Source organism: Martes martes, assembly GCF_963455335.1.
Source record: "Martes martes genome assembly, chromosome: 1".
In the NCBI taxonomy this organism is placed as follows: domain Eukaryota; kingdom Metazoa; phylum Chordata; class Mammalia; order Carnivora; family Mustelidae; genus Martes; species Martes martes.
The window spans coordinates 184,515,591-184,543,059 of NC_137888.1; the positions used below are offsets into that span (position 1 = coordinate 184,515,591).

General features: G+C 39.4%; 1 protein-coding gene across 9 annotated transcripts in view; it reads left to right on the forward strand.

The window, feature by feature from the left end:
- The window catches only part of MAGI1 (membrane associated guanylate kinase, WW and PDZ domain containing 1), a 635,349-nt gene that overhangs the window by 529,971 nt on the left and 77,909 nt on the right, over positions 1-27,469 (forward strand). For 5 of the 9 annotated variants that reach the window (XM_080808970.1, XM_080808971.1, XM_080808972.1 and 2 more), the window contains exons 6-11: positions 6,547-6,629; positions 11,568-11,603; positions 16,968-17,025; positions 19,851-19,987; positions 22,298-22,390; positions 27,213-27,395. In XM_080808970.1, coding sequence (XP_080665096.1) covers positions 6,547-6,629; positions 11,568-11,603; positions 16,968-17,025; positions 19,851-19,987; positions 22,298-22,390; positions 27,213-27,395 — 590 coding nt within the window. The remainder of the gene's footprint in view (positions 1-6,546; positions 6,630-11,567; positions 11,604-16,967; positions 17,026-19,850; positions 19,988-22,297; positions 22,391-27,212; positions 27,396-27,469) is intronic. The other 4 variants (XM_080808969.1, XM_080808966.1, XM_080808967.1 and 1 more) reach the window with 1 other exon arrangement.

Sequence of the window (27,469 nt, forward strand, 5' to 3'; positions counted from 1 at the left end):
CTGGGCTCACAGTAGGCTTTTATACAATTTAACCAGCTTTGTTGAGAAAAACAATTAGCAGAGCATCCTAATCCTTGAGTCTGAGGACCTTGAAGAAGCATAAGGTTCATAATTTCCCTAAAGAGTGGGACACCATGTTTCGGTGTATATATAATGGCATAGCATATAAAACCTTTAAAAAAAAAAAAAGGAATATATTGAGCCATTAAGAAGAGGTAAATCCTCTGCTTATTTTTTCTTATTTGGGTTGTAGGGTTGTCTTGTTCTGTTTGTTTTTGATTATGTTTTAGGAGTTCTTCATACATTCTGGATACAATTCCTGTATCATCTTTGTGGTTTGTGAACATTTTCCCCATGCCTGAGTTTTCTTTTCATTGTCTTGACTGTGTCTTTTGAAGAGCCCAAAGTTCTTAATTTTGAGGAAGTCTGATTTATCAGTGTTTTTCTTCTGTGGCCTTTGTTTTTTTAGTGTGCTGGCTGAGAAATTTTTGCTTAAATCAAAGTGATACAGCTGTCATTTTCTGCTATCTTTGTTGTAGAATTTTATAGTTTACTTTTTACTTGTAGGTCTCTGATCCATTTTAAGTTGATTTTGTTTTTAAACATGGGGCAAGTCCATGGATTAAAATTTGAGAATATGGAAACCTCCCTCATCCCCCACCCTTATCTATAGTCTCTCTTTCCATGGTTTTAGTTACTTATGGTCACTGTGTTCTGGAAACAGATGATCCTCCTGACATACTGTAAGATCAGTAGTAGCCTAATGCTGCATCACAATGCTTATGTCATTCACCTCACTTCATCTCACCACGTAGACATTTTGTCATCTCACATCATTACAAGGAGGGTGAGTAGATGTATTTTGAGAGAGAGAGACACATTCATATAATTTTTAATCATTTATTATAATTGTTCTCTTTTACTATTATTGTTAATCTCTTATTATACCTAATTTATAAATTAAACTTCATCATAGGTATGTATATATAGGAAAAGACATGGTATTTGTAGGATTCAGTACTATCTACGGTTTTGGGCATCTCCTGGAGGTCTTGAAACTTAGCCCCTGTGGATAAGTGGGGGGATTACTATACATGGATATGAAAAGTCTTTCAAAATTATAGAACTGATACATACTCATGTGTGAGTGTATATATATACACACACACACACATATATACATATACACACATAATACATATTATTAAAGTTAAACATTTAAAAATAACCTTTACTAAAAATGGGAAAATAGACAGTCGTAACCATTCTAAAAAATCTAAGATAATATAATTTTTTAACGAGTAATGGTTAATGTTTAAAATGCTGCACTTTGGCTCTATTATCAAGATTCTCTCTCTCTCTCTCTTTTTTTAAAGATTTTATTTATTTATTTGACACAGAGAGAGATCACAAGTAGGCAGAGGCAGGCAGAGAGAGAAGGGGAACCAGGCTTCCCACTGAGCAGGGAGCCCGATGCGGGGCTCGATCCTAGGACCCTGAGATCATGACCTGAGCCAAAGGCAGACACTTAACCATGTAAGCCACCCAGGCACCCCATCAAGATTCTCTCTTAAGATTTACCTCAGTTTTATGTACCACTAAAAAAGAAAAAGAAATGGCCAATTAAACTATAAATAAAAATGTAAGTAAATCTATTATATGCAACTAGATTGAAGTTGAAGGTCTGCTGTTCAGTGAACAAGAACAAGGCAAAACTGACAAAGAAAAAAAATTAGAGAAGACACAAATTACCAGCATTAGGAATTAAACAGGGAATCACCGCAGACCCTGAAGACATTAAAAGGTAATCAGAGAGTGCTGCCGACAAATCTACACACATAAATTTGACAACTTAGATAAAATGGACCAATTTCGTGAGAAGTACGAACTACCACAACTCATCCAATATGGAGTAGATAATTTAACTAGCTCTATAACTATTAAGGAAAATGAATTTGTCATTTAAAAACTCGTGAAAAAGAGATCTCCAGTCCCAGATGGTTTCACTGGAGAAGGGCTCAAAGAATTACCTTTCTAAGCAGTCTCCTTCTGAAAATAGAAGTAGAGGAACACTTAGCAATTATGTTTATGAAGCTGCTGTTACCTTGTTACCAAAAGCAAACAAGGACAGTCTAAGAAAATAGAAAACTGCAGAGTTGGAACTCCTGGGTGGCTCAGTAAGTTGACCATCTGACTGTTGGTTTTGGATCAGGTCATGATCTCGGGATCCTGGGATTGAGCCCTACATTGGACTCCACGCTCCCCTCAGAGCCTGCTGGAGATCCTTTCCCTCTGCCTTCTCCTGCTGGCATGCACGTGCGCGCTCTCTCCCTCCCCACCTCTAAATAAATAAATAAATAAATAAATAAATAAATAAATAAAAATACATACATACATACATACATACATACACAAACAAACAAACTATCTATCTATCTATCTATCTTTAAAAAAAGAGAAAAGAGCTATACACCATGACCAAGTGGGGATTATCCTAGGGATGCAAGATTGGTTCAATATGTGAAAAATTCCTAAATATAATCTAACATATTAAGATACTAAAGAAAAAAAATCACATGATCATAATCATCAATGCAGTATTTGACACAATTCAGCATTCATTGATGATAAAAATTCTCAGAAAAATAAGAAGAGAGGGGAATTTTCTTGACTTGATTATATCTACCAAAAATGTACAGCAAACATTATACTTAGTGGTAAAACAAAACAAAACAAAACAAAAACCCCCAAAACAAAACTTGCCCCTGAAAAATTAGGGACAAGTCAAAGATATTAGCTCTCACAAGACTTTTTTTTTTTTTCTTTAAAGATTTTATTCATTTATTAGAGAGAGAGTGTGTGTGGGGAGGAACAGAGGAAGAGAGACAAGCAGACTCCTCCCTGAGCTTGGAACCCCATACAGGGTTTGATCTCACAACCCTGCGATCATGACCTGAGCTGAAACTAAGAGTTGGTCACTTAACGAACTGAGCCAGCTAGGTACCTCAGTTCCCACCACTCTTAATTAACATGATCCTGGAATTTCTAGAAAGAGAAATAAAAGACTTACAGATTGAAAAAGAAAGAGTAAAACTATCCTTCTATGCAGATTACATGAGTATATACAAGAAATGTACAAAATCACAAAAAATCTACAAAGAAAGTTCTAGAATAGTGAGTTCAGCAAGCTCACAAGGTAAAAGATAAGCATACATATATATCTATATGAACATGCATACAGCAAAATTCAAAATACAATTCATATTTACTTCCAGAAAAACACCACTTACATGTAAATTAACAAAATATATACAAGATATTATATGCTATAAACTATAAAATATTGATGAAAGAAATCAAAGAAAGTCTAAACAAATGGAGAGATGTCCCCTATTCATGTATTGAAAGATGTAGATTGAAAGACACAATCATATAGTAAAATATTCCAAAATGGATATATAGGTTTAATGCAAATCCTGTCAAAATCTCAAAGAGGTTTTTTTGTCAATATGGACAAGTTCATTTTAAAATTTATATAGAAAGGTGATGGAAATAGAATAGCTAGAAAAGCTTGGTTTTTTTGTTTTTAGGGTTTTTTTATTTTTGTTTTTTAACCCACAACCCTGAGATCAAGACCTGAGCTGAGATCAAGAGTCAGACACCTAAACAACTGAAGCAACCCAGCTGCCCAGAACAGTTTTGAAAGAGAAGAATAAAGTTAATCAGTCTACCAGATAACAAGACTTATTATAGAGGTACAGTAACATAGGCTGCATTGTATTGGTGCAGATCATTGAAACCCAGAAACAGAGGCACAAATATATCCAAGTGATTTTCAACAAAGATGCCAAAGCAATTCAATGCAGGGAAGAGAGCCTTTTCATGGACGTGAATCATAGATTGTGTTAAGCCAGAAGTAAATAAATTAACCTCCACCTCTACCTCACACCTTAGTCAAAAAATTAACTCACGATAGATCATCACAGACTTAAGTGTAAAGCACAAGGCAATTAAACTTTTTGGGAAAAAAAATTGGGGGCGTGCTCTAGGACTAGACGAGGAGTTCTTAGACTTAACATAAAAAACACGAACCCTAAAGGGAATCTTTGATAAATACGAGGTCATCACAATGAAAAACATTTGCTTCAGAAAAGACCCTAATAAGTGGATGAAAAGGCAAACTACAGACAGAGAGAAAGTATTTCCAAACCTCATATCTGAAAATGGATTGATACCTAGAGTATATAAAGAGCTATCAAAACTCAACAGTAGCATTAAAAAAATTCAATTAGAAAGTGAACCACAGACATTTCACTGAAGAGGATATACAGATGGCAAATAAGCACATGAAAAAGAATGTTCATTGTCATTAACCATTAGGGAAATGCAAATTAAAATCACAGAGATACCATTACATGCCTATTAGGATGGCTCAAATAAAAATATAGTTAATAACAGTAAATGATGGCAGAGATACAGAGAAACTAGATTGCTCATACATGGCTGGTGGGTATGTAAAATTGTATGACATTCTAGAAAACAGTTGGGGAGTTTCCTATAAAACTAAACATGCAACTACTGTATGACCCAGCAATTGCACACTTGGCCAGAAAGGTGAACACTTAACATTCACACAAAAACCTGGACATGAATGTTTATAGTAGATTAATTCCAAAGAGCCGAAAATTGAAAACAACCTACATGTCCTTCCTTCAGTGGTTAAACTCTGGTACATTCATGCCATGGAATGCAACTCAGCAATAAAAAGAAGTAAGTAATCAAGACATGTGACTACCTTGATGAGAATTATGCTGGACAAAAAATAGCAATCCCCAAAGATTACATATGCACGATTCCATGGAACATTTTTGCAATGACAAAACCATGGAAATGGAGAGATCAGTGGTTGCTAAGGATTTAAGAGGGGTTTGAGGGGGCAGGGACTCGAAGGAAACCAGGCGTGGCTATAAAAAGGTAACATAATGAGGAATCCTTGTTATGATGGAAATGTTTTCTATCTTGACTGTATGGAGAGCAATATCCCAGTTGTGACATTGTACTTTAGTTTTGTAAGATGTTGCTATCGGGGGACTCTGGGTGTAGGGCATGTGGGATGGCTAGATATTCTTTCTTATAACTACGCTTGAATCAACAATTATCTCAAAATACAAAAGTGTTTTTTAAAAAATCATAATCTTCCCGCCCAGCAACGGCTATTTTTACTCTCTTGCTCACGTAGGAATAGCACAGACCATGGGTTCTAGTGTTGGACTCCCTGGGTTTTTTTGCCAGTGTTGCTAGGTATCAACAACATAGCCTTCTACAAATTTCCTCGCTTCTGTCCTCATCTCTCTCATCTATAAAATGTAAGATTATCATAAGGTTATCATAAGGATTAGTAAATTATAACATAACGTGAAAAAGAACAGATTTTGGTAATTGTAAGTGGACACAGAAGTAGTGTTTGATGACAGTTGTTCCTATCTTACCTTTTTTTTTCCTTTAAATACAGTTGAGGTGATTTGTATATATATTTGTACATTCTGTTTTTCACTTAAGCCTTAACGTTTTTCAACAATTCGTAAGACTTAAACTCAAATAACTGTGGCAATGTTTTTCAGCATTTATAACCTAAATGGCAGACTTCCAAAAATGATTACAGTTACTACCTCAATTTCAAAAAAAAAATTTTTTTTTTCATTTCTGGTTTGCAGCTTGAACTCACTGACCTTATAGTTTGTTGCCCCCTTGATTGAGCTTGCATAAGGGGCCTGGGAGCTCAGGAAGAACTTTGTCCCCGGGGTTTCGAGCTGCTTCCGGGCAGTTCCTCCAGACATTCTCATCATGCTGCATGGCTTCAGGGCGCTAATCAGAAAGAGTGCTGTGCCCTCTCAGACCTTCAAGGTCTAACTCAGTGTCTGTTGAAACACTTTGTCTGGAGTCGGACTAGGCCCTCCAGAAGGCAGACATGTTTAGTTTCTTCAAGCTTTGTGGGGGTTTTTTTTGGCCTACGTTCTGTTTAGGATAGGTAATTCCGGGTTGCCGTCACTTTGCATGCAACGTAATTCAGGATGTGATTAATGATAGGTATTAGCCTCTGGGAGCCAGTTGCGTGAACTGAGGTAGTTTCAGCGTCAGGGGAAATCTTATGTAATATAATGAGTGAAATAGCAGCCTTCTTTGTGAATTCCAGCATTCCAGGTTTAAGTCAGAGGCAAATTTAAAGCAAACTGGTTTGCTCTTCTGTGAAAGTGAAGACTAAAATAAGTCTAGACGAGGGGAGACAGTGTGGACAAGGGGTGTCCTTTGGAACTCATTTTTCAAAAACAAAACTGGCATCACGTGTTAAGCTTTCCATAACGGAACGATTATACCTTTGATAAGTAAAAAGTCTACCTAAAGCCCTTCCCGTGCCTTTTCAGATTCCAAACTTGGTCTCTCTTCTGGTTTGGGTTTTCTCTTGACAACGTAGCTGTGTTGCTGAGCTTTTTGCCTTTTTTCTTTTCCTTTTCAAATGTATTTCTCATTTTTGTGTCTTGATTTCAGCCATAACACAAAGACAACATCCTGGTTAGACCCTCGGTGCCTGAACAAGCAGCAGAAGCCTCTAGAAGAGTGTGAAGATGATGGTAAGGGGCTGGGAAGGTCTTGGTTCCAGTGAGCTGGGGGCTTATTCACATGGGCAAGGTTTAAGTTCTGTAGCAAGGTCAACTGGGCTTTAACAAGCGAGTTTTTAAAAGGTCACCCAATTTCTAATAAGCGACCTGTAGTTTCCAAGAGCATCAGTGGAATCAGAATTGTTTTATTTTTTTTTATTTATTTTATTTTATTTTATTTTTAAAAAAGATTTTATTTATTTGACAGAGATCACAAGTAGGCAGAGAGGCAGGCAGAGAGAGAGGAAGGGAAACAGGCTCCCTGCCGAGCAGAGAGCCCGATGCGGGGCTCGATCCCAGGACCCTGAGATCATGACCTGAGCCGAAGGCAGAGGCTTAACCCACTGAGCCACCCAGGAGCCCCCAGAATTGTTTTAAAAGAACAGTTTGTTTACACATAAAGGCAGATGCGTGCTAGTATCTCCGTTAGAAACAGAACTTTAAGGCCGTCAGACTGTTTCAGTGAAGATACCACCTCTGCCTTCAGGACCTTGGAGAAAACTCAAGAAAACCTCTTGAAATAGAAACCAGAGATGATCTAGTTCCTTACCTATTGGATCCTAATCCTTTATTGCAGAAGTCTTAAAGGAAAAAATCAAGAGCTTTTCTTGAATTCTACATGTTTCATTATTTGACATAGGAAAGCAGATCATGACTTCTTTGGGAATTTCTGTGTAACTTAGAATATACCCGTGTTATCTGAAAAGTACATTCTTCTAAGAAAGAGCCTGAGGTGTTACCCTTAGCATGACTCTGCCTGTTAATCTCAAAAAAAAAAAAAAAAAAAAAAAAATCAACTGACTTGTTTATTGACTAAAGTTTATTTCAAGCTTTTGGGATTTCTAATTACTCTTCCAAAATGAAAAAAAAAAAAAATTAGAGCAAATGTGTGCCTTTACAGTACACTGGAGTCTATCCCACTTTCTACCAGAACTACTTTTTTGACATGGATGAATTAAAAGGGAAATGGTTTGTTTTGCTACTCATTATTCATCTCTGGCATTTGAATTAGTGGCATAATTATGGAGTACGTATTTTACTTTAAGATAATGAAGCTTTATTAATTTATCCTGTGGCCCAGAATTGTTGTATATATAAACTTGAGGTTTGTCTGAAAATGTAAACCAGTAAAACGTAATACTGCCAAAACCTTGTACTCCCAGATCCTTCTGCTCTACATGGATTGTAGATACCATGAAATGAGCATAAAATTGCGTGTTCATATTATCTGAGTGACTCCAAATGGAACTACAAATCCTTCTGACTAAGGAGGCATGCCTGAGATGCTCATTTCATTTTGGTTGCTTAGTCCCATTCCTGAAGAAGAAATGGAACATGTGCGGTCAGCTTCATTACTTGCATGCTTCAGGGATAAGGAACTGTTCTGATTATTCAAATATTAGATTTCATATATAATATAAAAGTGACCAATTTTCAAAGATCAGAATATAAAATACATTCAACCATAAAATTTCAGAGAATGAAATTTAATCTTTATTTAATGCTTGATGATTGCAAACGCATTTTCGACTTCTTATTACCATAGGAGAGGTTCACTGTCGGTCTCCATTATAATTACACTGGGAACGTACAAAAATGCCTGTTAATATATTTTATAGATGATAGATGACTCCAGCAGCTTTTACCAAGAGAAACTTAATGAAGTGTTGAGTAGAATTGCTGAATTATTTTGTGACCAAATCTAGTACAGTTGACCCTTGAACAACACAGGTTTGAACTACACTGGTCCACTTTTATGCAGATTTTTTCCATAAATGTATTGGAAAAATTTTTGGAGACTTCTGATAATTTGAAAAACCTGCAAATGAATCTTACAGCTTCAAAGTACCAAAACCATTAAGAAAAGATTAAGTGTTATTGAAAATATATAGTATATAGTACTTATAATGTACAAAAGAATTGTTACTCCACTATATTATTGCTAAGGTTTTCAACAGTAGATTATTTGTACTTAAGTTTTGGTGAAGTCAAGTTACACACAGATTTTTGACTGCAGACAGTCAATACCCTCACCCCCTGTGTTTTTGTTTTTGTTTTTTTAAACCCCTGTTTTGGGGCGCCTGGGTGGCTCAGTGGGTTAAAGCCTCTGCCTTCAGCTCAGGTCATGATCTCAGGGTCCTGGGACTGAGGCCCCGCATCGAGCTCTTTGCTCAGCAGGGAGCCTGCATCCCCCCCTCTCTCTCCCTGCCTCTCTGCCTACTTTTGAACTCTGTCTGTCAAATAAATAAAATCTTAAAAAAAAACAAAAAACAAAAACCCCTGTGTTGTTTAAGGGTCAACTCTTATATTTAATTCTTAAAATTCTTAACATTGGTGTTAATGATATTATCTCTGGAACAAGTATGTATTCATACCAAATACCATTAGTTGATGAATTATCTTTTAACCTTTTCTAGAAGAAATGACATGCATGTCTGTGTGCCTGTGTACACAAACAGTATAAATATATAATCAGATGTTACCACTCTGTCATTTATCGGTCCCCACATCTGCATTTTCTGCTACATCTTACACAAATCTGCCTTGTGTTGTTGTTTATGTTGTGACACAAAGAAGAATAATATTTTTGGTCACAGTATTACTCATGTATTTCTTTGTATTTTCTGGAAGTCATACACACGTGGAATGTAACAATATAGCATCATACTTACTATAAAAATTTTATATATTGTTTCCTAACTCAAAAAAGTGATGAGCTGGTTTGGGATTTTGATCTTCAGTGTATAACTCCTTTTGTTGTTTCTGTGTATCTAGTTGAATTAGAGGCCTTTCACCTTGCCTTTGAGCTCCAGGCCAATATTTGTATATGCCTGATTGATAATGCTCTTTGTCTGAAAGAGACTTCAAACTCAGTCTGCTTAAAACCTAACTAATGATCTCTCCTCTCAAAACCTGGTCCTCTCTAAGTGTCCCCTATCTCAGTCGAGGGTAAAATTCATGCGTACCTAAGAGTCCCCCTTGACTTACCTTCTCTTGACTTTCATTTCAACCCATCTACCCTCTGAATTTACTTTGCCTCCCAGATATCTCTGGAACCCATTCACTATTTTCGTCACTGCCTGTAGCATCCTCATTCAGGCCACACCACTCATCTCTCACCCAGACTCTTTCCCATTCTCCTTACGCTGTACCCAGAGCAATCTTTTAAAATGTCTGTGTGATTGTGTTATCACGGACCACCCACTCAACCCCTGTTCACTGGTTCTCTGTCTGTGCCGTAAATACTCAGCCCTCCCCATAGCGGGTCCCCAAGCCCTAAGTGGTTTGACCTCTGGCTTTTCTCACTCTTGTTCCTCTACACTCTGCCCTTCATCCCTACTAGTTCTCTCTTAGAATATTCTTACATTTCACAAATAGTTATTGGTTGCCTTCTATATAGCAACTGTGTCCTAAGAACTTCAGATGTACCAATGAACACAACAGTCAGAATGCCTGGCTGTCAGAAAGCTCAAGTTTCAGTCATTCATCACTTGAAGTCTTTTTGTTAAATTGTTCATATCCCTTAGGTTATAGCTCAGGGACTTTTTCTGTGACCTTGCCCCACATTTGATTAGGTCACTCTGTTATGTGTGTTACTTTAGAGAACTAATCACAGTTTTAACTTTACTTTTATTTATGGGAGTTTAGGATTTGTCTCCTCCTTTGAATGGATATTTGATCTGTCACTTTTCACAGTGACTGGCCCATAGTAGGTCTCTCTCATTAAATGCTTATTGGAGAAATGAATGAATGCACCCCCAAAGACATTTTTAGATAATATTTAAATGGACATTTTCTCAAACGATTTTATGTAAATAAGATTCCTTTTTTCAGAGACAATGCCAGCACCAAAACTTATTGTTGGCAATTGAATCACTTTTACATCAAGACTTTACAAGGCGGATAGCGCCATGTTGATTACTTAAGTCAGTAATGGAGACATCCATCCATCCATCCACGCATCCATTTTGAAATATTTAGTACTTACCATGTACCAAAACCTCCTGGGCACTGAGCATTTTGCAATGGTGAGAACAGTTTTTATTTTGTGTGTTTGTGGAGCATACATTAGAGGGAATAGCCATTTGCTCTGTAGCTGGAGGGACTTTAGACATGAAAATGATCTGTTGTGTGCCCTTCTGCGTTCTCAGTTATCATACAGTGTTTTACTTACAGCAGGAGGAGGTCAAGCATGGAAAGGATCTTGACTGGTTTTGCCCCCTGACTTATTGAGAACATTTTCATTCTAACATTTCTGAGCTGTTTGACTTAGAAATCCTATACAAACTACATGATGCCTTCCCATAGTCATTTCAGGGCAGGCTTCATGTCTGCTTCCCTAACGTACAACAACCTGACACGATTCCTAACTCCCGCTGTAAGATGCTGTTAAGTGTAGCTCATTTTACAATCCACGTTCTCAATTTGACCTCACCTTCCATTTTTCACGCAGCAGTATTCCTTCTAAGTTAAGTAATGCTTTAATTGTGAGTATAATTGCCTCACTGATTAGAGGATTATTGTGGGATTAAAAGGTCTAATATTGAAAGGTGTGACGGCTTTGTTTGCCCGAAATAAGGTCTTTAATAAGTGACTTCCCACTTAAGAACATTGAAATTGAAACTGCAAAGGTATTTGTCATCTTCTACCACCAATCAAACCCTATTCTGACACAAGAGGAAATGAGCCATATAATTATGTTGCCAATATCAGCTCTTACCGTTTGGTAATTTACACTGAGGTCTCTGGTTTACTAGCCAAGCCACTGAGATAGGCCACAATGCAGGTAAGGACAAAATGGAATGATGTGTTTGCTGCTGTTTTTCTGAGGGGAGTTTTCTTTCTTGGTGTTGGTGTCTCAATTTTTCTTTCTCTCTTTTCTGTCTCATTCCTGCTATTCCTTTGGAGAAGAAGGGGTCCACACCGAGGAGCTGGACAGTGAACTAGGTAAACCCTCCCGGCCCGCTGCCACTGCCTGACTTGCCCTGAATGCTTTTTTCTCTCCAACAAATTGCTTAATCTTTCCGTTCCTTTAGTTTGCACTTCTTCAATGATGACTTTCACTCGGGTTTATCCATGAAAGGTCCATCTTACAACCCTAGTGTCTGACTTGCAGGCATCACTCAGAGTTGTAATAAATTGTAATAAATTGTGTCTACAAAGAAAATGCCTGAGTGCGTCGAGACTAGAACAAGAGGTAGCAAGTCGGTGCCAGGTAGTCTTGCGAATTGTGGATGAAAAGGAGCCGGGAGAGTATCGACACTTGCTACGTGCCTTCATCTCCAGTATGACCTACCTCCACCTCATTTCTTTCTTTGGTGCAAGTGGTTATGGCCAGGGGCCATACAGAAAAGCAGAGCAAAACAAAACTAAAGACCCACCAAACTCATTAGGGGTCTTTGTAGGAGTGGTAGCAATATAGGAATTCTCCCGATCAACTGAATAATTAATAAGTTTTAGTCTTGGACACAAAGTCACAAGCCATGTGATGACTTTGTAGATGTGGTGAATGGCTTGAACACCAGATACTGAGCTTCTGTGTGACATTGTCTTAGAGTGTGTGTATCCATGTAAATCAAGTCTTGACTAGTCTAGCCGTTGCAGTTAGAAATAATTTACATTTGCAGATAATGCCAAACACTTTTATCTTTGCTGTTGGAATATATTGAATTATGTTCTATGCTAAGTTTTATATTCAGCTTTGAACAATATTAAAATTAGTTTGCATTCCATCTGATGCATTTACTGAAGGATAGATTGGAAAGCCCAAGGTTTTCAAGCTAAATTGCACATAAAAGCCTTAACTTATTGACCGTTGACCATCGTGTATTTTTGAGATAGAAGATTGTTTAACATCAATATGAAAAGAACTGTCCTGAGATGATTGAATTAGCCTAATATTTTTGTGATTGCCTTAAGAATTGAAGACATAAATACTTAATAATACAGATTACTGTTTTCATGTGGTTTTGTTTGTGTTTGTAATATAATAATCAATCGTGGTTGACTGGAGTTATGATATAATGGAATTTAGCTCTGTTTTTCTTAATGTTGCAAACATATCCCATTGCAAGTGATAGATATGCCGGCGTCGGTCGATAACGATTGAACGGAGCTTATTTTTAAGAGATATTTAATAAGTTGTCCTTGTCATTGTGGTAAGAAGGACTTAAGATCCATCCTTTGATAGAGAACAATTTGAAACTTGTTGCATCAAAAAAATTAACCGGTAATACTAAAGTAATCAAAAAAGACAATTGAGATGCAGGATGAGTGCCTTAACCATTTGCTGAACCGATTTAAATCACTCTTCCTAGGTCATTGATGTGTCTGACCAGTGCTTTCAGAGGATGGCTGTAGAAGTTTGAATGTTGACATTTTTAGGAAAGCAGTTTCTCAGTTTTTTCCCTTGTAACTGTAATATTGTGGGAACTTTCCTGTGCTGTTGAAGATTGGAAAAATAAGCATTAATGACTACGTATATTGTTTCTTATGGTCATAATGGGAATCCTGGGAGATGGTTTGGTGACATGGCAGAACTGTCTCCGGGGGCAAATCAGGCTGCCTGGCTCCTTGTCCGGGCTCCTCTGTTGACCTGGGCAAGTCACTCCCCTTCTCTTAGCTTCCCTTTCCTGATCTGTCAAGAAAGACTGAAAGAGCAGCTCCCGTTGTATTTGTGAGGAAACTTAATGAAAGTGTGTCTTAATATTTGTCCCTGTGATCAGCACATAGTGTTTTTTCCTAGTAGTTTTATTATTTATTGACTAATTCCATCTTGTTGGACTTTTTAATACTCTTTAAGGTACTCTCTGTTCTTAATAAGGGTCAGGAGAAGAATGTGTATGCAGAAATGACCCAGATGTGTCCTTGTGGGTAGAGATAGGACTCTCAACTTTTGTGTGCCATACACACTGTGTAAACAGTAGTGTGTACACACGCACACACACACACACACAGAGTTTTCTCTTGTATTCATTCCAGATTCTGTTGACAAGCTCACTGCCCATTTTCTTAATAAGAGGGTCCTAATTTCAAACAATAGCACCTGTCAGGTGTTCAGAGAACAATGAGATTCCAGATGTGACAAGAAAACCCTGTCTGTTATCTGCCTCTGAGAGGTGGGGGCGGTTGGTGTAGGTGTTGGACACAGATCATTTGATTATAGAGTTGTCATTTCTGAACTCGGTTGTCGGAGCTAGGTCTGTCGCTGCATTATGCACTTCTGGTTTGCAGAATTTATCACATGCTCTGCAGACATTTCCCCAGAATTGAAAAGTGTACTCCCTTCTGAAATTATAGGGTATTTAGGTGCTGGCACCAACTGGGAGAGGTAGAGACAAGGAAAATGAGGTTCCCTCCCCACCAAGGCTAAGTCACAGTTTTGAAATCTGTGATCATGAACATGACTTTCAGTCTATGTGCTGACATATCTCTTCTGAAAACGTAGAACATGGGGCTGCTTCATATTTGCTTCTTTGGGGATAATTAGTACAGAATGAGATTCTTAAGGGCAGGGCTAGCTAGCAAGCAGGCTATATACATCTGTTCTGTTCATTTCCTGTTTTCTTAGAACATTACCATTTGTTGAGCCTACATTCCAGGTGCTGTGCAAAATGTCTTAGAGGCATCCTCATTTAATCCATAGTTGACCCTTCAAGTAAATCCAGGTGAAAGATGTCGTTGCAAGATACTCAGTCACTAGTCTAATACTAGACCTATGAAGTGGTAGAGCAAAGGTTCAGTCCCCAGTCTGGGCAGCCCCAAAAAGGCCTTAGCTGCCTAAAACAGCTGTGACAGGTAGTATGTTCTGGTCTGATGGCCTGCAGTTGTTAGACATAGGGGTTGACCCTTCAGGTGACATCAAAGTGTTTAGTAAAATAATAATAATAATAATAACAACAATAATAAATTGTAATGTAGTAATTTTCTAGGCTTTGGCATTTTCTGTCATTCTCAGTTTTTTAGAACCAAAAGACAATTTCGAGGACAAACATCTTCCTTTTTTAAATCGATGACCCATTTCTATTTTAGGCATTAGGAGACTAATTCCTATTATTAAGTTAATCACCACAGTGGAAGTGAGAAATCTATCTTTTTAACAGAAAATGAGTTTTAGCTTGGAAAACTGGAAAATTTCTGGAGTTTGCTAATCTGTTCCAGAAGATGTGTTTAAATTTACAAACGTCCAGGAATATCCGTTGAACTGCCGCATTTCTTAACTCTAGAATACAAAGTTGTTGACTGGACAGCAAGACGAGGGTCAGAGGTGGCTTCTATTTTTTTGCACCGTCTTCAGACCTCTGTCAAAGCACTAACCATATGGTATTTGAATTGTCTGCTTAGTTGTGCACTTAATAATTATCTTTGTGTTCCAGGTGCCCACCACATCCTCAAGGAGACAGTAGATACTCTCTAAATGTTGACAAATTAATAATTGAGTGAGTTATTGTACAGTACTGAATTAGTTTCAGGTGTACATTATAGCGATTCAGCAATTCTGTATATTAGTGCTCACTGTAAGGGTACAAATGCATTAAATTCTTAATATTACCCATTTTATCTCAAGATAGGCCAAACATTCAAGGTTGCAAATTTTGGAAAAGAGTTGGTCCAGTGAAACATAGAGTGGTCCCCTCACACTTGCCCACTCTTCTGCCCCATGCCTGAACAAACATGTGGACGAGCCCCAATTTGCATTTTTTAAATCTTCAATTTCTCAACTCCTTGGAAAGATTTTCCTGGTTCATTTTCATTTAAATGGTAATTTCCAGCTTTGTAAGGGGAAACCATTTCCCAGGCATTTGATTTGCATCAGTTCGGAAGGCTTGGTGGATAAAAATGCCAAGTGGCATCAACATCTGCACGTTGGACCTGTCTTGCATTTTAGTAGCTATGTCTCCTGGAACTCGAAGACTTCTTTAAAACCTGCTAACTGTTTAAAAAGAAAAAAAAATTAGAAGAGAAGGGGGAAAACCTGTCTCTTTGTTTGCAAATAGATAACATGTGGAGCAAAAACCATGAAATTAATGTCTCTTGATATGCAGCCAAATCTGAGCAAAACATAAACTTTGAGTAATTAGCGTGTGTGTGTTTGGGTGCATGCGCGTTACTCCGTTTTCAGTATGGGACTGTTTGTGGCTCCTATAAGCCCTGTGCCTTGAGGACAGAGTCATTCTTTGGAAATAGTGACCACTGGATTCCCTGAGTTAAAAAAAAAAAAAAAAAAGAATCTAGTATTTCAAAATAAGTGATATTTTAGGTGTCTGTACCATTCCATTCATGTTGGTCTTCATAGCTAACTTCTAGGAATAATGATTCACTTCGGAGTTTGGCATTATACAGGCTTGCCGAAACCGTGTATATATCTGAGTGGCTTTGAAATTAACTTGCAGAATTGCTGCTCTGCTTGAAAGAATTGCTTCGTGACGCAAAACACAACCTGGTTGCTTCTTTCAGCAAGTCAAATTATCTGGGGCAATGGGCTTTTTCCTAGTAGGTTTTTGTTGTGGCAAAACTCACTATTAGCTAGTTAATAAAGTTCCAGCCTTTGTAGGAAACCTTACAAAGTGAAATCCGGTAGAGCATGGGTGAGTTTTCCAAAAGGCACACGCATCCCACAGTGGCGTTTTACAGAAGCAGGAGAAAGGAATGCCAGCTTCCCCCTCAACTAGGGAGCTCCCAGAGGGCGGGACCTGTGTTTCAGCTTTCCCAAGCAAAGTGCTCCTGAAGGTGGGCCTGTTTGAATACAGCACTGAGTAACAGATGCCTGCTATATGATAGCCCAACTCCATCTTTTACTTAATCGGCAATATTTTAATTAGAACGAAGGGGGAGATAAGATGCAAATTCCATTTTATTCCGGGGAGAGCAAAAGTAGCACTGTTGTATTGAAAACGAAAAGAAACATTAATTTTTCAGCCATTTTTGTTTGTATGGTAAGGTGGTCTAGAAATACAATGAGAAAATTGTAAATATTTAAGCTATAAACCAGGCACTGAAGGCAAATTTTAACTATATCTCCATTAAAAGTCTTATTTAGTAGCTGATTCAGTACAAAGGCATCTGGGACTACATTTGATTAAGTTTTATTAGCTCGTGCAAAATATCAGTAAAGAATTGTTCCTCATGGAGACATATACGCTGTTAAATAAATATAAGACTGCCTTCTAGATTGTTGTTAGGATACATGGTTTTCATTGGATTTAAGGCATTTTTTTGAGTCTTTCTCTTGTTTCCTTACTCAGTTGTTAAAAATCCTTAGGCTCTTGAAGAATATGCCCTTCCTGCTCTAAATGTTCCTTTATTTTTCAGAACTGCCTGCTGGTTGGGAAAAGATTGAAGACCCTGTCTATGGTATCTACTATGTAGAGTAAGTGGCTATTAATCTATATTTTAGTTTGTAGTCCTCTATAATTATGTATATTTATGCTGAACAGAGTCTGTCATCATTATAAGGTACAAACTGATACTAATAACAACAACATAACGGTTTTATAATGAAAGTATACATGCATATTATAGTGAATGAGAAAATATTCAGCAAATCTGAAGAGAGTAAATTATATTCTAAAATTGTTGAGGGCAAGATACCTTTTGTCTTTTGTTTACCACTATCTCACCAGGACCCAGCATTGTCCTGGCACTGACTCACTGAGTATTAGTTGAATGAATGAATGAATGAATGAATGAGAAAAGCAAACCAAATGACCAGGTGTTGTCTTCTGAAGAAGAACCTGTTTGCCTACCTTTTGTTCTACCCAGGTCTGAACTTTTCAGTAATTACTTATTTATTCATTCAGACTTTCTAAAAGGGCCAGACACATCTTACTAATATATGAAACGTCACCAGAATGGAGAAGGTAATTCAGAACTGGCCCAAGCCGCAAGACCTTGTGTGCTTCTTTGCCTCTCCCTTGCTGGAAGACCATCCACATAGCTCCGTTTTTTCCATTTTTAAGACACTTAAACCTTCACGACCTCCGTAGTATGTACCTTATTCTAGCACTGGCCACCCACTTTGTCCGTTCATTAGAACCATCCGTTATTAGGAGGTACTGAAAGAAAAGAAACCCGAGAGATTGGAAATTGAAGCAGATAAACTCTATGTCACTTGCTCTGGGAGAGATGAGAAATAACTAATAAAAGATCCTTTGAAAGAAACAAATGCTGTATAAATATTCCACCATCATAATCCTACCTGGTGCAATGAAGATAACTAGCCAGCTTTCTATCCCTCATTCTGTTCGCAATGAAGAGTCATCTGATTATGCCCTGGCAATAAGAGCATATGATGGAAATTGTAAAATGCTCAGTATCTTATTAGAAAAAATTATGAGCTCAATATAGTAAGTGTCATTGGCCAGTACTCACATTGCTACCTTTGTACTTAACAGGAAGGATTTGGTGATTTGAGGCATTAGAAAAGCAAGTTCCATTTCTTTTCTGATACTCAGAAAATAAAGTTGCATCGTGTACCCTGCAGATCATCTTTCTTTCAGGTGTTTAGTGGGCTTTCTGTTTATCTGGGGTTCATTTGGAATTCTCCCTCCATTAATTTGTGCATTAAGAGAGAAGGGGAAGAGGTGATAATAACTTTATAGGATAAAGAAACCTGCTTTTTTTTTTTTTTTAAAGATTTTATTTATTTATGGGGCACCTGGGTAGCTCAGTGGGTTAAAGCCTCTGCCTTCAGCTCAGGTCATGATCCCAGGGTCCTGGGATCGAGCCCTGCGTCGGGCTCTCTGCTCTGCAGGTAGCCTGTTGCGTCCTCTCTCTCTCTGCCTATTTGTGATCTCTCTGTCAAATAAATAAATAAAATCTTTTAAAAAATTTCATTTATTTATTTGACAGAGAGAGAGATCATAAGTAGACAGAGCAGCAGGCAGAGAGAGGGGGAAGCAGGATCCCTGCTGAGCTGAGAGCCCAACTCGGGGCTTGATCCCAGGACCCTGAGAATCATGACCTGAGCAGAAGGCAGAGGCTTTAACCCACTGAGCCACCCAGGCGCCCCAAGAGACCTGATTTGAGGGGAATGTTGGTACTTTTCCGATATGGTCCTCATCCCTGTGCCCCGTGTCTTAGCAGCTCTACCTGCCTGCTATGTTAGGCCATTTCCTAGCATGAAACTGCCTACAAGAGTTAGCAAGTAAGCAACTAGTCCTAGAAGTGAAAGGTAATTAGTCTACCCTATTTGACAAGCCTGCCTTTAAGAAATATTTTGATTTCTGAATACTGTAATCACATAATAGGTATGTTCCTGAACCTCTAATGAAGTATGATTTTGGTGGAAAAAAGAAATAATGTATGTATGCTTGTGTGTATACGTTTGTGTAATATATGTGTATATACATTAAGGCCATAGCAAGAAAACCATATATGTACATGTATTGTATATGTACGTATGCACATGTGTGTGTGTGCCTTTTTGTTTTGCCATGGCCTTATTAGTTTTGGAGCTTTCTGTAGTATCTGGGTCTTTGTCACTTTAAACACATCACATTTGCTCAGGTTTGCGGCATTTGGAGTTTTTTTGCCTAAGGCTTAGACTTTTAATCCTGACTCTATGTCTGTTGATCAAAATAGTTGACAGATGTTGGTAGAGCCCTTCTTTGAACTTGGGATGAGTGCTTCTGCCCCTGTGAACTGCGGTCGGAAGTTGCGCAGCCCTCTGGCTTTGTATGTTACGCACAGCATCGTATCTCTGCTTTAATCTCATTTTTTTAAACCATTTTAACAATCTACTTACTCTCTGTTGAATTAAAGCACCTCTCCCTGTAAGGTGCTTTCTTGGATGTTTGGAAGAGTCAGTGGTTAAAATCCTGGAATTTGAAAGCAGGCAGACCTGAGCTTACATGCCTCGTCCATGTTTACTAGCTCTGTTATGTTTGGTGAGTTATTAACTGCTTGGGAATTTACTTTCCTTACCAGAAAAAGGGAATAAAAATGGGACCTACCTTCTGGCCTTTACTGAAGATTTTAAGATTTTTGCATGAAAAACAGGTAACATTGAAGCAGTCAGGATGTAGAAAGTATTCATGTCTTCTTCCTCGTCCTAACTGCACCTGTCGACACGGGATGGTCAACATCTCAGACCACCTGCTTTGCGCGGTTCTAATCAAGGGCCTTGGCCAGACAGGCATTTTGCCTGGGGGATAAAATGTTTCCTAACCGAATACTGTCTGCCTCCCGCTGCAGCCACATCAACAGGAAGACACAGTATGAGAACCCGGTTCTAGAAGCCAAACGGAAGAAGCAGCTGGAGCAGCAGCAGCCGCCACAGCCGCCCCAGCCGCCCCAGCAGCCCCAGCAGTCCCAGCAGCCGCAGCCAGAAGGTTGGCTTTCCCCTGATGTGTGGGCAGAGGAGCTTGGGGCAAAGCCTGGGCGCTGACACCCCCGTGTGGTCAGAACCGGCTTCTGTGTTCACGTCCTCCCGCCTGGCGGCAGACCTGCTGTCCTGTAGGGGTGGAACAATAGAGCTTCTGCTGGAACTCTGCTGGCCCAGACCCCAGACAGCGGGGGGTGGGGGAGTGTGGGGGGATGGTGTGCAATCCCAAGCCCCTTCCCCGCCCCAGCTCTCCATTTTAATTTAGAAATAGGCTGTCGTCAAACTGGAGAACTTCCTGTTAGCCCAGCATGTTTATAATACCAACTGGTCTGTAAAGCCAGACTGCTCTGAGCACTTTAGGAGTTCCTGTGTATGAAACGGCTTCTAATCATAGGAACGTGACATGTAGGAGTCAGAAAAAGCTGGTAATTTGGAATGCTTTTTGAAAACTGTAAGTGAATTCATGTTCTTTACAAAAGTCTGAACGGTTCAAGAATGGAGAATATTGAGCTCTCCCCTGCTGGCTCCCATCCCATTCTCAATGATAAACACAGTGCAGAATATTTCTAGGATTGTACATAGGTGCATATTTTAACAAAATTTAAAAATCAGATCATAACTTATATGTACATGTGCACATGCGCATATATATGTATATATATACACATATATATTAGCTTTGTGACCTCATGCTCTCATTTAAACTTATTTCTTATACAGATTTCAAAGCTGGTTAATATACCCTCTAATTTTTAAGGGTAACATAATTTTCCATTTTATGAATGAATCTCTCCACTTCATTTAGCCATCTTTTATTAATAGATCTGATTAACAGTCATCTGTTTATTAATAGGGTTTTTTAGTTTTTCATTGTAACCTTTTAAAATGATAGGCTTAATAACCCCTCAACATATAATGTGTAAATAGCAAACACATGAAAATCAAATATAGTACTTTTCTTATTATAATACTGAATATAATAAATATAAACCATAGAGTAGAAATCGGTAAACCTTTTCTTTCTGTGCCCGGCTAGTGGATATTTTAGTGGATATGCTGTTCATGCAGTCTTTATTACAGCTGTTCATCTCTGCCCTTAAGGTATGAAAGTTTCTATACCCAATATGCAAATGAATTGTTGCAGCGTGTTCCAATGAAACATTATATATGAACACTGAAATCTGCATTTCATGTAATTTTCATGTGTTACAAAGTATTTCCCATTTTAATTTTTTTCAACCACTTAAAAATAGAAAAAACCATCCTTGGCTCGAAATTTGTATACAAATAGACGTTAAGGCCAATTCGGCCTCTGAGCCCTAGGTGGCCAACCACTGCCATGGGTTGTATGTTACTGTTGTGTTTTTTGTTCTGTTTGTTTTTTAAGTAAGTTCTCCATCCAACATAGGACTCATGATTCCGAGATCAAGAGTTCCATGATATGCCAACTGAGCCAGCCAGGCACCCTCTAGAGTGCATTTTGGATAGAGTGTGTACGTGTATATCTGTGTGTGTGTGTGTGTGTGTGTGTGTGTATGCACCTATCGAAAAGTTCTCCTTTCTACCTTCATTTCTTTTCTATTGAGAAAAAAAGTCTTAAAATATATATATATTTTTCCGAGCTGGTAAAACTTTGTGGTGTTGGAAAGTGCTGCTTAGAGAATGGGAGCTTACCGTTGAATGTATTAGCTTAGCTGGAAAGTGACTGTGTACCTCTCAAGAGTCACTCACAGTGAGGTATCTCTGGGCCTCCAAGGGGAGTAGGAGCACAGTTAGGACACAGGAGTGTTGGAGAGGGGTCCCATTAGGGTTTGAGAGATGGTGGAGGACAGCACTTGGGGCAGCTGCTGAAATCACCTTTACCACCTCAGATAAGCCGGCCTTAGCCCATGTCTCAATAGAGAAGTTTTTCCCTTATTGGGCTAGCATCAATTAATTGTGTATCTTTCCTGATACTTTTTACTTGGTCTCACTTTGGACTCTCCAGCCAGAGAGAACTGAGTTATTATTGTTCATATCACAATATGTCTTTTCTCAAAGGTCTTAGGAGAGAGAGACAAAGTTCTTACCAGAGAGACAGATAATCAACGGCCTTAAGAGAGAGAGACAGACAGTTACACACTCAGAGACACACACACACACAGAGAATCTTGATGTCTTTAAGAAAAAGTGGGGTCAGATGTGCGTTTCTTTTCAATCTGAGCTCTCTGTACCTGGTTTTATCGGTTAGGATGGTTGTATAATTCAGAAGGTGAGTCCCGAGTGAGTTGATTAGCAGCTTGAAGGAAAAAGAGTACATTGTTTCTTTTTCTTATAGAATGGACAGAAGATCATTCATCGCTTGTGCCTCCTGTCATTCCAAACCACCCTCCAAGCAATCCGGAGCCCGCCAGAGAAGCTCCACTTCAGGGTAAAGTGTTTTTATAACGGCTAGATGTTGAGCTTAAAAATTAAAAAAAAAAAAAAAAAATTAAGGAACTTGTAACTCCCACATCATTTCTTTGATAGTGAAAACCATAAGGTTAGAAATTCTATGTGTATTGTTAATCAGACTTGTCGAGAAAATTAGGAACTTTTCTTGTGTAAATTTCTGCAGCTATTTGTAATGCTCTGAAAATGATGACAAATTGCCTTTAGGGTTTCTGAGCCTCAGCACGGTTGAAATGAGTTGGTGTCATTCTGTTCTAAATGCTCATCCCCTATTCTTGGTGCAGTTTGGTATTTATGCTTCTTGTATAATGTTTCATTGGCTCACACTCATTTACATTCACAAATCGTAGGAGACCCTAGAGAGGTTCATTTTTTTTTTAAATTTTATTCATTTATTTGACAGCGACACAGTGAGAGAGGGAACACAAGCGGGGGAGTGGGAGAAGGGAGAAGCAGCCTTCCTGCCGAGCAGAGAACCTGATGTGGGGCTCAATCCGAGGACCATGGGATCATGACCTGAGCCGAAGGCAGACACTTAACGAACAACTGAGCCACGCAGGTGCCCCGGTTCATTTTTGAAAACTGGTAGCTCCAGAATCTTGCCGCTTTTGGCCTCATTACTTTTACACGATAGAGAAGATTTGAGAGGTTTTTTTTGTTGTTGTTGTTTATTTTTTCTCCTTTAAATAAGAAAAATAGAACGACCATTATATTCAATAGACTTGGGGAATGTTTGTGGTACAGACCTAAAAAGACTAACGTTCATTCCCCGTGCATTTTTAAGGAGGTATCATTGTGTTAGATTTGAAAAGATAAGTAGAAAAACTCTTCTCTAATTTCCATCCCTCCATCATGATTTTCATGAGAAAGGAGTTGTTTCTTTGCTCACCAGTCCTGTGAAGACAGGGGTAATAATACCAGTTTATGTAAGATAACTTCTCCCGGCTTGGGTACACATTTTTACGGTGCTAATGGTTTTAATAAAGATAGAACACAGCAGCTAATAACATTCCTGACAGCAAGGTTCTGGCCTCCTCGGCACTTCTGAAATATAAAACTCCTTCTGCCGCTTCCTGCTGTCTCCCTTCCTTGCCTCGGTGTCCTCATCTCGCAGCCTGTGGTACTCTCGGGAAGGAGCCATGTGGTGAACTTGGCTAGACTGCTTGATAATGAATTTTGCGAAGTTCACCACTTAGCGGAACTTTTCCTTTGGTCAGCAGTGCACTTGCCATTCGCGTAAGTGATCATGTTCAAGAGAGTTGCTCTGAGGAAACCTCTCGAATTCTGGCTGCTGCTTAGAGATTTCTGTAGCCATCCCTCCACAGCATGCACTCCACCAACACTATCTTCCAAAATAACAACACCCATTTGTCCGGCTGTCCTTATGTACCGGGCACCCTCCCCTCCAAACACTTTACCTGTATTATCTGCCACAGGTATTCCTTATAACTCTCCTAAAAAGTGAAGTTGGTACCACCATTATCTCCATTCGCAGAGAGAGCTCTAGCGACTTGCCCAAGGCCACACAGACAGTGAATGGTAGAGCACCTGATCTGAATTCTCATTGGTATTAGGAACAGTTAAACCCCTGGCTAAAACCTTTTTTGTTTCTTTGTTACATTTTTGTCTTTTTGTGTATGGGGGGCACCTCCCTACACACTCTAAATCTGTGCCATCCAGTTACAGATGTCACTGGCTACATGTTGCCATTTAAATCCATTATGATAAAAAAGTGACGAGGGGCACCTGGGTGGCTCAGTGGGTTAAGCCTCTGCCTTCGGCTCAGGTCATGATCCCAGGGTCCTGGGATCAAGCCCCGAACTGGGCTCTCTGCTCAGCGAGAGGCCTGCTTCCTCCTCTCTCTCTGCCTGCCTCTCTGCCTACTTGTAATCTCTGTCGAATGAATAAGTAAAATCTTTTAAAAAAAAAAAAAAAGTGACGAATTCAGGAGCACCTGGGTAGCTCTGTTGGTTAAGCGACTGCCTTCAGTTCAGGTCATGATTCCAGGGTCCTAGGATCGAGCCCCGCATGGGGCTCCCTGCTCAGCTGGGAGCCTGCTTCTCCCTCTCTGTCTCCTGCTCCCCCTGCTTATGTGCTCGCTCTCTGTGTCAAATAAATAAATTTTAAAAATTAAATATTAAAAAAATAAAAATGACAGATTCAGTTCCTCAGTTCCACTAGCCACATTTCGAGGGCTCAAGATCTCTGTGTGACTAGTGACTGCTGTTTCGGACAGGGCAGCTATGGAGTGTTGTCCTTGTCACAGAACGTGCTGCTGGACATCACGGGTCCAGGGTATACAAACATGGGTGCCCAGAACAGTAGCAACCTGGCAGGGAAGCAAGCTCCTTGGGGTCGTCCAAGAGCAGAATTTTGGGCCAAGACCCCAAAGATCCTGATTGAGTCTCGAATAGTCCCTACACACGGGTACTTTTAAAACATGAGCTGCTGCTCCGGTGATTCTCATACATAACAAGATGGTGCAACTGGTGACTTGTCCACAGACAAGTCTGAGAAAATGACATGTACCACAGGGCTGCAGCAGAGAGCTCCAAATGCCACTGCTGGTGGGGAGAAGAGCGCTTCTCTCCCGAAGCTCCGTTAACGGATGACCCACCCACACGTGACACGTAATAAACCGTGTGTGAATGAGAAACCCTGTGATCGTCCCTCCCTAGGGAAGCATTGAGAAAGGAAGTCAGTGGTGTCATTTCCAAGCTCTGCTCGTGTCTCTACTAAGCTGGAAACCTTCTAAGTTCAAAATATGCTAATGGCTTTTTAAAAAATTCATTCAGTTAAACTGCCAGGCACATTTTCTTCACATTTGGTAACTTTGCCTATAATAAGGGTGAGACGCTTAAACACCCCACCACCTCTTCCCGCCTTCTCAAAGACACGTTACATCGCCTTTCCTTGTGCTGTTGTTCATTCATTCATTGATTCAGCGCAGATGTTTGGAGCACAGGAAATGAATCGGGCAGTATTCTACACGCGGGGTGTGCAAGCAGAAGTCCTCTGGAGCTCACAGGGCTGGGGTTGTGTGTGTATTCACCTGAAGGGCCCTTTGTGCTCGGGGATGGGCGAAAATGAGATCACCAAACTGATAGATACAATGTCTACCCTGTTGGATGGTGGTAAATGCTAAGGACAGAGATAAAGCAGCAAAGGGGGATGGGGAATATTGGAGGAGGTATCGCAATTTTTAATAAGGTGGTCAGAGGATGTAAGCCTCACTGAGAAGGTGTCTCTGCATAACTGAAATGTGTTTCCCTTCACACTCTCCGAACTCCCTAAGGATGTAGCTGTTCCCACACACCCCAGTCCTCAATTTTCCATGACAATTGCCATAGCAGCTGTCTCCCTACAAGCCCCCAGTGCACTTGACACCACCTTTCTGGTGCCTCTGCGGACGACCTTGCATGGTGAATGCTTCAGCCTTGCCTTTCGTTAGCCACAGTGACAGGGCTGTGGTTTGTCATCTCCCAACCAGCCTTGGGACTGCTGTAGTGACGGGGAGGTTTGTGAGCAGAGCTATGACTCTGGGCAATTTAAAAGAGCCTTTTTAAAAGCCGGAAACTTTTGAAATATGCAATTAAAACTTGTATGTGTGCCCAGAGACCTTTTGAAAAAGGCCTTTTCGCTGTAGCTAACCAAAAATAACTTTCTTTCCTGGGTGCCAGGCTCTGGTGCAGGGGTATATGGAGACTTTTTCTCCTGGGTGTTTTGTTTTTGTTTGGATAACACTTTTGGATAGAAAAGAAATAGGCCAGATGGGGAGGCTACGGCAGGCAGAGAGCAGGAGATGGGAAGTCTAATTAGGAGAGTTTAAAAAGTCTAAACATGAAATTATGTCCACTGTTTGGGATATCCAGAGAAATTCCAGTAAGTTCCTCAATGAGAAATGCCTAACAAAACCGAAAAAAAAATTTGTTTTGTGTACAAAATGTTATTGGGCGTATCATCAGGAAAACTCACTAAAACCATATGTGGTGTGTTTGGAAGTTATTTAGCTGTATAGCTATTAATTTATTTTAGATGAGACAACTGAATTTGGATGTGTATAGCTGTTGTTAGTAACTAATTCAGTTTAGATGTTTTGGATTTTTAAAGATATATTTTAAGCCACACGTCCTAAACTTTTTCAAACAATAAATTTTAGTAGTGGACATGTCTGGGCTCTTTTATGAATTGTTAAAAGATGAAAATTAATAGGAAAAATGACTTAAATTTAGAATTCAATTCAAAGTAATGATTCTTCTCATTTGAAAGTAGTGATTCTATGTTTTTATCAATCATTCTTTGTGACCGTATGTTTCCTAGTATTTTCTATGTATTTTCAGAATGTGTTTTCTGTTTGATTAGATAACAAGAGTTTTTGCTATATTGGTTTGACAAGTAGAAGCCAAGCCCAAGGCAACACATTGGAGGTTGTACTTCAAAATAGAAACTATAGCAAAACAGAAGATGCAAAGATCCATTTCATCTTGTATTGATAACTTGTGGCAGCGCGATTGCTGTCAAACTACATGAACTGAAACCAAGAAGTGTTTCAGAGCATGGACACCAGTTCCATTCTTTTCTGTTTTCCTTTGGATCTCTGTGCTGAAACCCTATAGGTACCATATCCCCCTTCTTAAACAAAGGGGTCTGGGACCCCCTCATTACTGCAATCAAGAGAGGACTTTCCTAAGACATCTTAAGCACAGGAGCTCAGAGAGTGATCCTTAAGTTGTGTCAGTGCTTCCTTAACTCATCTTTTCACTCACAGTGACATTCCTTATACTCTTCTTGTTTTCATCCAGGCAAACCCTTTTTTACACGAAACCCTTCTGAGTTGAAAGGCAAGTTCATTCACACGAAGCTGCGGAAAAGCAGTCGTGGGTTTGGCTTCACGGTCGTGGGAGGGGATGAACCTGATGAGTTTCTGCAGATCAAGAGCTTGGTTCTGGATGGTCCTGCTGCGCTGGACGGCAAGATGGAAACAGGTAAAGAAGCACGTGGCCCTCGCGTTTCCTGTGCGGTGAGACTGCCACCCAGCCCCCGAACGAGAGAAAACAGC